Source organism: Pinus tabuliformis, chromosome X (genome assembly GCF_031772625.1).
Source record: "Pinus tabuliformis cultivar Carrire ecotype Pingquan chromosome X, CPIR1, whole genome shotgun sequence".
NCBI classification, from domain to species: domain Eukaryota; kingdom Viridiplantae; phylum Streptophyta; class Pinopsida; order Pinales; family Pinaceae; genus Pinus; species Pinus tabuliformis.
The window spans coordinates 365,775,824-365,788,111 of record NC_142308.1 but is presented as its reverse complement, the minus strand read 5'-3'; the positions used below and the strand labels follow the sequence as shown (position 1 = coordinate 365,788,111).

The following is a 12,288-nucleotide window of genomic DNA, read 5'->3' as shown; positions in this document are numbered from 1 at the left end:
TGCAACACAGCTGTTTACTTGCAGAACAGGAGTCCGCATCGTGCTTTGGGGCACATGACTCCGGAGGAGGCTTTCTCTGGGAAGAAGCCTGATATTGATCATCTTCATATCTTTGGATGCATTACATACTCCTATATACCCAAAGAGAAGAGGACCAAACTAGAGCCCACCGCAGAGAAGGGTATCTTTGTGGGCTACAGTGAGACCTCAAAGGCCTTTCGGATTTACATTCCTGCACAGAGGAGAGTTGTTGTCAGACGGGATGTGAAGTTCGAGGAGGACAGGGCCTTTAGGAGGTCACGGGAGTTAGAGTATCTGGATCAGCCAGACCCTCAGCAGCAGTTGAGTCAGTCGCAAGGATCCAGTGGGCAGGGATCAGGAGGATCCAGAGGTACATCTATGAGGATGTCAGGTCCATCAGTGAGCAGTGGCTCGCCAAGCCAGAGGGGTGGTGCTCCGGGCAGCATGCAGAGCAGTTCACTAGGGAGTCCACTAATGGACAGTTCACACGGTACCTCAGCTTCTACAGGTTCAGGTGCAGGCAGGAGGACAGCAGACAGACAGTCAGGAGTTCAGGCTACTGATGGTGATGAGGAGGAGGAGTTTCATTCTCCTATGGGAGAAGCATGCTCAGGGAAGAGGAAGCCCAAGTGGCTTCAGGACACCTTGAGAGATGCCACATCTGTTGCTGAGCCGAAGAGGTCGGTCAGAGAGAGTAGACCACCTGAGAGGTTCTGTAGCTATATGGCGATGGTTACCAGCATCCTTGACTCTGAGCCTTCTAGCTATGAGGAGGCAGCTAGCCAGCAGGTCTGGAGAGAGGCCATGCAGGAGGAGTATTCTTCTATCATGAAGAATGATGTTTGGGAGGTGGTGCCGAGGCCTGAGGGCAAATCCGTGGTTACTTCCAGATGGCTTTACAAGGTAAAGCATGCTGCAGATGGCAACATTGAGAAATTCAAAGCGAGGTTTGTGGCTAGAGGGTTCTCCCAGGTAGAGGGAGTTGATTATGAGAAGACCTTCGCTCCCATGGCTCGATATACTTCGATCCGCTCCATTATATCGATAGCAGCAGAGATGGGTTGGAAGATCCACCAAATGGATGTGAAGACCGCATTTCTCAATGGCTTCATACAGGAGGAGGTGTACATTGAGCAGCCACAGGGCTTTGAGGTGCATGGGAAGGAGTCCCATGTGTGCAGATTGAAGAAGGCCCTTTATGGCCTGAAGCAAGCTCCCAGAGCTTGGTACTCCAGGATAGATGCATACTTGCAGGGGATGGGTTTCACAAAGAGTGAGGCAGATCCGAACCTTTACTTTATTGTGATTGGTGAGGAGCCTCTCATTCTGGTGCTGTATGTGGATGACTTGATCATTACAGGTGCAGAGAGACTCATAGAGCACTGCAAGAGAGATCTTGCGGCGGAGTTTGAGATGAAGGACATCGGCTTGATGCATTACTTTTTGGGTTTGGAGGTGTGGCAGGAGGAGGGGCATTTCTTCCTGGGGCAGGGGAAGTATATTGTGGACATCCTTAGCAGATTCCACATGGAGGATTGTAGACCCATGTCGACACCGATGATCACCAACTGGAAGAAGCTTCATGCTTCGGATTCCGAGTTGGTGGATCCCACATTGTACAGGCAGCTGATTGGTTCCTTGATGTATTTGGTCAACACTAGACCAGATATCTGTTTTGCAGTCAACACGATGAGTCAGTTTATGTGTGAGCCTAGGAAGGTTCACTGGGTGGCTGCAAAACACATTTTGCGGTACTTGCAGGGGACAGTGGATTATGGTCTGGACTACAGGCAGGGAGATGGAGTGAGATTGGCAGGATACACTGATTCTGATTGGGCAGGTTGTGCTTCTGATAGGAAGAGCACTTCAGGGTGTTGTTTTGGGTTGGGTTCAGCAGTAGTGTCATGGTTCAGCCGGAAGCAGCAGTCAGTAGCACTGAGTTCAGCGGAAGCAGAGTATATGGCAGCCAGTCTAGCTAGTTGTGAGGCCATCTGGCTTCGCAAGATGTTGTTTGGCTTATTTGGTCAGCCGTTGAGACCTTCAGTGATTTACTGTGATAATTAGAGTTGCATTAAACTCACGGAGAATCCAGTATTTCATGACAGGTCAAAGCATATCGGGATCAGATATCATTTCATCAGAGACTATGTTCAAAAGGGAGCTGTGAAGCTTGAGTATATTTCCACTGATGAGCAGGTTGCAGATATCCTTACCAAAGCCTTACCACGGGGCAAGCATGTCTACTTCAGAGACAAGATGGGTGTGGTGAGGAACACCTTCCTCGGTAAGAGGGAGTGTTGAAATTTGGTACCGGAGGACAGGGGGTTCCCTTAGGCTTTGAGATTTAAATGAGCATTTAATCTCAACCATTGATCTAAATCTATTTCAGCCATTGGATTTAGAGATCACCCAAAAGTCACTTAGATCACCCAAAAGTCACTTGGAGTTATATTAAAGGAGGAAAAGGTCATTCATTCTTTCATGAGCAGATTGGGAGAAGGAGAGCAAGAGAGAAAGAGAGATTTCTGAGCAGGAAGGAGAAGGAGACAGCAGCTTGGCACACATTCCAAGGCAGCAGTTGAGCAGATTTGTACAGCTGATTCAGCACATAGTGAAAGGCAAATTTTTGCACAAAAATCGAAGAGCAGTTTGTTGATTTTTCTGCACACAAAACGGAGGCCGTACAGCATTTATTGCTGTCCTGTTTGCTGTAATTTCCAGATTGTTGTGAGGCACGGGAAAGGAGATAAGTTGTAAATTTGTTTGCTGATTTTTTGCTAAATAATTCTCACTGTAAAAAGGCAATTTTCAGAAATAAAGAAGAGCTCTCAAACTGGTTTTCCCCAAGAGTTGTAGGGGGTTTTTCCAGGGTCAAGTTGACCAAAAATATCAGTGTTTTAATGTGTTTTAATGGCTGTTTTTTAATTGCTGATTTTTATTTCTGCAATTTCCAGCATTCTGAAAAATTTCCAGAATTTGTGTTTTCAGCCATATTTATTTTTTTCAGTCTGTTAAATGTATGGTTATGGGAATGGGCATTTAACTACATGGGAGAAATAAGGTGATACTGAAAACCGGGGTGGGAAAACAGAAATTTTTACAAAAGTTGCTTATATCTTTTAAAATAACTACTTGTGCTTTTGCATTTCATTCTTTTGCTCTTAAAAACATTCTTAAAGACATATCTTAAGTGAAGTGACATTATAAATCTAATTAATAATTCATTTCACATCAAGAGCAATTTCCATTAAGGCACTTGTGTTATTTATCTAACATTTTGTTTCATTGAGTGACCTCTATTTGCTTCATTGTCATAAACTAATCTCACTTTGTACTTAAAGTATTTTTAATCATAAGTGGATTGGTATTTCATTTCTTTGAAGCGCATTGTTATAAGTGTACCTCATTGAAGCATGGTGATAACATTGCACTAACGTTTGCATCATCATTTGCATATTAGATTAGATCTTGCATCCCATCCATCATTATAATCAAAATTGTGAGCTTAATTCATAAATTGTAAGTTATTTCAAGCTTATTGTCTATCTCACCTGGAATTACAGTTCTTGCAATCATTCTCTCAAAGCTTATTGCTCATATATCTGATTATCTCAATTCATTGTACTAACATCATCCTTGCAGCATTGCTTACTTGGTAGCTTGAGATATCATACATTGTTGTGCAAGCACTTTTAAATTTCTTTGAGCATTGTATCAAGGCACTGGCCTCTTATTGTTTCATCTTAAGTGTCATATTGATCTAGGTGAAGTTATCTATCTCACATTGCTCATTTTAATAACGTAACTTGCCTTCTAATCTTAAAAGTGATTGTCTTGCCTCAATTCTCCTAGAACTTGTTGTTCCAACAAGTTTCCCCTTTTTATCTACCCATAGGGACTACCCCCCTTGACTTAGCTAGGAGAGAGTCTAAACAGAGTGAGTAGGCATCAGAGTGACAGCCCCTACTCTCAGCGTTGTGCCTTAGTGTACACTTTGGGCAACAACACCACACATAGGAAGCATTCGTATAGACAGAAATGTGTTTCCAGGCCATATCACAAACATTTCCATGTTTTTGTATGGTAACTAGCCTTGTCTGGCCCTCTACTAGACGTTTCCTGCGACAGCTAGCTATCAGCCCAATACTTACAAGATGACTCATAGTTAACACATGCATGTGAGGAGTCATTATATATTCCAACTTTGCTTTTATGGGAAAGGGAAAGGAGTACTTCTTTAGCGCATCTCCTGTTCAATCATAATTGAGTAAAAAAGCATCTCAAATGCACCACACATCTCCTAGACCTGACCAAAGGCATTTCAATACCATATGAATGTTGTCTTAACTGGCAATTGTTTGCATCCAGAGGCAACAGCCCCTAGTTACATGTATCATGACAATAAAATGATTTGTATTACTCCACACTACAATTAATTCCTATACAAGTTGTTGCTATCTGAGAAGTTCACCTCAACTGAAAGATCAGAACACAAATTATTCCAATTGGACGCAGATAGTACATATCTCAACCTATCGTAAAAGAGATATTGCCTAATTACATGACAACAAAATGCTTCGTATTTCTATGCACTAAAATTAATTCTATACAAGTTATCACTATCTTAGAAGTTCACCTCAACTGAAAGATCAGAATACCAGTTATTAAAAGTATAAGTAGATAGCACATATCTCAGCCTATAGTAAAAGACTAGTTGCTTAGGTTGCATCTAGAATTCATCAAACTACATTTTATACTTTTCACATCAATTCCCTAGATTCCACATGTGTGACAGGACATTCTAGTGCAACTTTTCACAGCAATTAGTTGCTGTCAAGCAACAAAACGTGGCAATGGTTAACAACTTGGCAGTGATATATACATATATAGCCCCAAGCGCTAGCTCAATCGATAAAACAATCCACCCAAGCATGTTGCCAACAGGGAGGCACTAGGCCACAGGTTGCGTCAGCAGCCACCCTCCATCCTCGTATTTTCTAGGGAAGAGGGAGAAATCCTGCAAGGATTTCCTTGGAGAATAAACATACATACATACATACATGTATACACACACACACAGGCAGGGAAGGATAACAACTCTCCCCTTGGCCACTTGAGCTACTTCTCAATTGGCTGTAGCTCAAGTGGCCAAGAGGAGAGTTGTTATCCTTTACTGCCTGGGTTTAAATCCCATTTTGTGACATGCTTGCTCTCTTCGTGAGCCATTTGTTGTTGATTGTTGACCTGACCTTAAGCCCTAAAGATTCTAATTTACCCTAGGTACCATCCTCAAAATGAAGGGAAGTAGTCAGTGGGTTTCCCCAGGAAATGCATCATGTGGAAAAAAACATGTGTGTGAGTTATAAGACCAAAGCTAGCAGGGGATATAGAGGTAATGGCAGAAAAATAACCATATTAGAGTTAGAATAAAAAGGGGAAGTAGCCTTCAACTGACTGTAACAGCAGCAAAAGTCAAAACTTAAAACCTCTAAGAAGATTATATTTTACAATTGTGAGATTGAAAGGTCAAGGAAAGAGACTTTTAACATTTTTTTGTGGAACTGCTAGCTTTGTGGAGGAATGATAGAATGTAATATTCCAAAAAAAATCCACAAAAAAAAAAAAAAATTAAGGTAGTAGGTGAAGGGCTGAAGACCTACAGTATTAAAGGTAAAGCTGTGCAATTAAATAATTGTGTGCTGACTTGAAGAAGGTGCCATGAACCTAAAATACAATTTAGATTCTAGAACAATGAAATGTAATATAGGAGACAATAATACTTTATACATAACTAATTATGAATGAATGGCCATCTGGAATAGATGAATAAACATGTTAAGCATGTAAAATCAATACCATTAATTTTATTTGCATTCATTCATATAGATCAATGAAATATTTATCTTAACATTCCCAAAGAAATTTGCATTCTAACAGCCAGTTCACAATTCCAGCATCCATAATTATTCCAAGGAAAATTAATTAAATACTACTTTCAAAATGATCTAACCATGTCATCACTAGTATAAATCCCACTCCATTCTAGCTCTTTATTCACCTACCAGGCCAGAAATCTGCATCAAATTAGTCATGTTCTAATGACATTGAGGTGCATTATAGCATACACATCAGCAACCAAGAATCTTGATACCAATATTGATTACCTTCTGAATTTTTGTGGAAGTGAAGTTTTATGAGGTCCTTCACAGCCAAAGGTGCGCCAGTCACAGGATTCTTGCCATGTTTCTGAATGTATGGGATAATGTGCCTGCAATCCCATTTACACCTCATTAATGTGAATACAACCTTTAGAACCAAAGGACCACAAATTATTTCATGAGCTCCAAAGTTTTAAACAAGATGGTCATAAGAATATGATGCAGTCAAGGGAATTGATAAAAATAGGGGAAAACAACAATACAAAGTCCCCTTCATATTAAAGCATTCCACCAAATTCATGGTGTTCAAAAAAAACCTAAGCCACATGAAAGAACACATCAGTAGAACTCCCAGGTGATTAAGGATGAAGTTTTTTTAGCCCAAATAGGGTCAGGTGCCATTGCCAACATGAGTTTTCGGTCTGTAAGCAATTAGCGTACATACAGAATACTGCAGTTTCATTTGACCAGAGCAAAGCAGGAGTGTTTTTGGCAGTGGAACAGAGAGCCATTTTCCAAAAATCCTGGGGAGCGGAGCGCCGCAAGAGTGTTTATTATATGTGTGTGTGTGTGTTATGTTGCATTTATATTCAAAAAAACATGCAGAATGCTAAATTAGTTGCAAAATATATGCAAACATGCAAATTAGTTGTACATCAATGAAGATAGAAATGGTATCCATAGTACATTAAGGATTGATCATTCAAGCATCAACCATCTACATACAAATTTTTAAGCCATATAATAGAAAGTAGACCATTAATTTATCATTGAAATAGGTTATCCATCAATCATCAACATGACCAAATAGTAATGTTCACAAAATGAGCCATCTACACACAAGTGTGAAGACCAAAAGGTCCAAAACACTAATCTATCATCTCTAAACCCTAACCTTTCCTCCTTACACCACCATGACTGTTGCATGGACCTCCACGTAGTGGTAGTGAAGTACATGGAGCAGAACTTAAGATGAAGCCCCTACTGTTGTAGTTAGATTCTTGGACATTGGAACCATGGCATTAGATGGGGACAGCATCTCAACACGATCATTATCATCCATCATCATCCATAGGAGTATCCTCCAATTGCTCTAAATACAACATTCCATCCTTCAAATTTTCCTCCAAGTTATCCTCCTCTGGATCGTTGTCCCAAACCTTCAAGCTTTTATTTGTCTTTGCCTCCTCACAATAATGCAACTTGTAATGAACATGAACCAAGCTCTCTGACCGGTTTACATTCAGCCTGTTTCTTCTTACATTACGGAAGAAACTGTAGGTGCCCCAACACCTCTCTGTAGAAGTGTTCACCACCTATGAAAGCACCCATGTTGCCAAACATTGTAGTTGTGGGGTAGCACTGCCATGCATGTTCCACCACTCAAGAGGAAACAGATTCCCTCTATCTCCAATTGCATGGTTGGTCCCAAAGGCACCATTGCAAAGGATGTAGTGGCTCAACTATCCCCGTATGGTGTCAAACTCCTCCTCATCATAGACCAATTTGTCTAATGCTTTCATATAACCATGCTGAACCTCTTGATCTTGGTGTGGTTTTTTCTTGGCCCCCCAACCAAGAGCTGGCAATGAAAACCATGATACATGATATTATTTAGGTGTATGAACATATGCTAAGAGATGTAGTGGAATGTTTAGCATTTCCCACCATTTTTCTACCGCTACACAAATATGATTATCTAAGTTGACATATCTAGGCTCAACAATGTCTTTAATCTACCCCAGAATGCTATCAAAATAGTGATACACCTCCCCAATGACTGGCCAATCTGAATTTGCAAACTTGATCACGTGATAAATTGGCTTGGTGAATTGCAAAACCTCTCTAACCTATAACCTAAAATGGCTGTCAAGAACAATCACCTTCACTACAGCAGCGCCATCTCTATCAGTGCTCATTTCATCCCATCCATCGCCCATCACCATAGCACCCAAAACTTGTCTCATCTTCAATAGGCACCTAAAGGTGAGGTAATAGCTAGCAAACCTAATTTTTGAAATCTTAAGCAGTTCCAACTTGGAGTAAGTCCCACAACTTAAGTAATATACTAGGGTAATTTGGGTCTAGGTTTTCTTTAGGCAACTAGGGTTTTTCAACAAACTTTCTCTTTACTGTTCAAAGAAATAATTATTCCAGCATAAATGTAAACTCTAGTAAACAATCTTGCTCATTTAACAATACACTAAACCATACAGTACTAGACTACAATTTTGATCATCCAATAGTTCAACAATACTGAAATAGTTATGTGTTTTGGCATGTGGTATTGATAACCCATGGTATTGGCCCATGGAGGTATTGCAGAAAAACCTATTTACAAGTTAATAATATACATGGTATTGGCCCAGATCCAATTGTTTAAGAGTATCCAACAAATCCAATGTAATTGCAGCAATTAAAACCAATTATGAATTCAGCAACCAGATGACTGCCTTCTAACAACTGACCCGAACTATATTATTTTGATCTTAACAAGAGGAGACCGCTAATACTCACACCAAGATAAATCCTTGTCCAGCTTCAGATACTATCCACCAAGAGACTGTAACTCAGAATTTCAGTGAGCAAGTGATCCCAAGAAGGAGGCGTAGCGTCTGCGAATATCTGGACTGTTCAAGATTTGATTTTTTGTTTCACCTTGGTGTTTTTCCACGATACTGAAGTCCAGGTTAGAATCTTACAATCACTGACACTACCAATCCAAGTATCACAACAAACTACTTTGCACAGCGGAACAATAAAAAGCAGTAAATCAATAAGTGCAAAAAATATAGACAACTTTTTACATTTTTTACAACCCAACTTCGTCATATTAACAAATTGATAATACAACAGTGTAGGGCTTTCGTACCAGGGATAATAGCCCTCATACATCCACTAATACAAAGATATACAACTAGGGTCTGCGAACATCTGGACTGTTCAAGATTTGATTTTTTGTTTAACCTTGGTGTTTTTCCACGATACTGAAGTCTAGGTTAGAATCTTACAATCACTTACACTACCAATCCAAGTATCACAACAAACTACTTTGCACAGCGGAACAATAGAAAGCAGTAAATCAACAAGTGCAAAAAATATAGACAACTTTTTACATTTTTTACAACCCAACTTCGTCATATTAACAAATTGATAATACAACAGTCTAGGGCTTTCGTACCAGGGATAATAGCCCTCATACATCCACTAATACAAAGATATGCAACTAGGGTTTGGTTTTGGTCACTTCAATAGCCAATCTACCCTCAACAAGATACACTGACCGCCTAGCTGATGTAGTCAACTTCACAACTTCCTTGGTCGTACCCTGAACACACATGCCTGGTCCTTCAACGCCTGATCTGCAGCAACACCTCCCTACCTCTATCAATGAATCAGCTCCATTAGGTCACTGAACACAGCTCCAACTGCTCTTTAGTTGATCGTTGGCCCTTCAACGCATCGACACATCGAGACTCTTGTCGAGTTGTTCACAACTCTGTTTGTGAACAACTCTCAACTGCCCACTGCCGCTCCTCAGCTCCTCTAGGACTTCTTGCCCAACTAGTTGCTCCTTAGTCCTTCAAGGACACAACTTCTTAGGGACTTTCTTCCCACTGGTACCTTTCTGTGTTGCCCGATGAAGACACTCCTTAGGGCACAGAGGGTTGCCAACTATCAATGCTAGAAGTCCTTCTCCAACAATAAAATTGGGTCAATGTGATCTGCTCCCCTGACCTCCTTTCTTCGTCCTTCAAGAATCGATCTTGAGCTCACCTAATTTTGCCTCTTCTAGCAGCTCATTTGTCCTTCAATGACCTACACTTAGGGCTTGGAGCAAGCCACTGCAGCCCTCCTAAATCTTGCTCTTTTGGCTGCTCCACCAACTGTCCTGTACTAGGACAACATCCACTAGCAACTTACATCAACTCAAGAAGATGACCAAGCTAGTCTGGCAACCTCCTGCTGCTCTTCTTGACCTTGGGCAACTGTCAATGATGAATTTGCTTCTAGTATGTACACATCACTGTCCAAACTAGGACCTCCAGCTAATTTGATCCAAACTAGGACTCAACACCTACCAACAAAGAAGAAATAACATACCTTATAAATTGTTGTTCATACTCCTGAAGTTTGATCACTAGCTAGGGCACACCCATAGCCCACCTCATCCCTCCATCTGTGACCAAATATCACAAAAAGAACTGCAACCTCCTTGAATCTACAAGCCTTTGCCACCCGTTGAATCTAGGTCTGGACTCTGTGTATCTCTCATCTTGTTCAAACAAGGGAAACCACCTCAAACAAAGCACAAAATAGCTCCCTCTCAAGCTCAACCTGTCTACATCCTACTCGGCCTAGACAGCATGAAGAAAATAAGCCCAAATAGAGATATCTCCCTACTTCGCTAGGCATCTGAGTTATTCGGCCAAATCAGTTCTTCCTATCGAGTTGCTTGTTGTGTTGCTCTAGGATGTGATCTAACCCTCAACGAGCTCCTCAATTTATATCCTTCTCCTTGGGGCTACACGAATTGTCATGAGGCTACTCTTTGCCCTAGCCGAATTGACATTTCCATGTGCAAACCCAACCAACAACATAAACAAATTAATATCTCATGTTGTAGACCTCGGATTTAAGTGATTTTCACTACCCCTAGTTCCTCTAGGGATCCTCTATCACCTCCAAGCATCAAATCAATCAACCTCCTCTTGGTTTTGGCCCCACACCATTGGGTACAAAACCCCAAGCTTGGGTTCCAAGCCCACAAACCATATTTGTGTGTGCATTCCTCCAAAACCCACTAGCCTAGGGTTTGGAGTACCTCCCAAGCTACCAATATCAACATGCCATCTTAGAAAGGGAGGTACTTCCAACACTAGAAAGGCTCAGTTGGGAGACATGCATAACTAAAAAGGATCCAAGGGGGTTGGAGAGCTTCTTACCTTCTTCAAAACAGATGCAAGAAAGCAAAATTATGGGACTGGAAAACCAAGAAAAAAAATTGGAGTGTTGGTTACCTCGGTTGTCCTCTATGGATGTGAAGTTTGGGGGAGCAGCGTGTCAAATCACAAGTGGAGACAGTTGAAAAGAATTCAAAAGCACTTAATCATTAGTAACCTCAAAGTCAAGTCAACAGTCCCATATGAGATCCTACTAGCTGAGGTTGGTATGTTCCCGATGGAGGCTTCACCAATCATTCATTTGTTAAGTTATTTAAAAAAGATGGAAAACATGGATGCGCATCGTTGGCCCAAGATGATTGCTGTAGAGGAGCTAATGCGTAGGAAGAAAACTTAGAGGAAGCAAAATGACAAGTGGATGAGAAAATGGGGAATTAATTGGCAAGACTGTCCTAACTCTAAAAAGGAAATAAAAAATTGGGTGCTTGAAAAATTCAAGTCTACCATTTCAACCCATCTACCATTTCAAGGAAATAAAAGCGTTATATGTCAAAAATTTCAACCCATCACAATCGCATGATGAAAAGACTCATTTGAGTTTTGCAATCAAGGGAAATGCTAAGATTTTAATAACCTAGTTAAGGACCAAATCCCACCATCTTAGGTGCGAAACAGGTAGGTGGATAACCCACAAGGAAGAGTGGGAAGAAAGAATTTGCATCTTTTGTAGGACAGGAGCAGTTGAAACCGAATGGCATTTCATCATGGAATGTTCGGCTTTGGTGTGGAGTTTAGGTCCCTTAGACCGCTGGGTCTCGTGGACGTCTTTAAAATATATCATATCATATCATCACCGGTGACACTAACCCATCTGGTATCCACCACTACAGCATACTCTCTCTGAAGCTAGACTCCCTCTGAGTCTACACGATCTCCACTGACTCAACCTGCTACTGATCTCTTATCAGGTCAGTCTGAGTTGTAGTCGAACACGGGCCATCATCACCGCCCAAACCTGCAAGTAATCATCCTCTTGGATCAAACACAACTCATGCACATCCTTCCAATCTCGGATATGCGACATCCTGATCCAATGAAGAAACTAGCCTGTCAATATGCAGTCCATCACATGAAGCAATCTTGATCATACCAATCTCATCCATGCCAAAGCAATCCTCAAGATGTCCCAATGATCCATGGAAAAT

General features: G+C 41.1%; 1 protein-coding gene across 4 annotated transcripts in view; it reads right to left on the bottom strand.

Annotated features, from left to right (window-relative positions):
* PUB49 (plant U-box 49) overlaps nt 1-12,288 on the bottom strand; it is a 143,087-nt gene that overhangs the window by 96,472 nt on the left and 34,327 nt on the right. For all 4 annotated transcript variants that reach the window (XR_016264123.1, XR_016264124.1, XM_089446870.1 and 1 more), the window contains exon 3: nt 6,186-6,289. Coding sequence is in view for 2 of the 4 variants with exons in the window: in XM_089446870.1 (XP_089302996.1) it covers nt 6,186-6,289 (104 nt within the window). In the remaining 2 variants the exon portion in view is untranslated. The remainder of the gene's footprint in view (nt 1-6,185; nt 6,290-12,288) is intronic.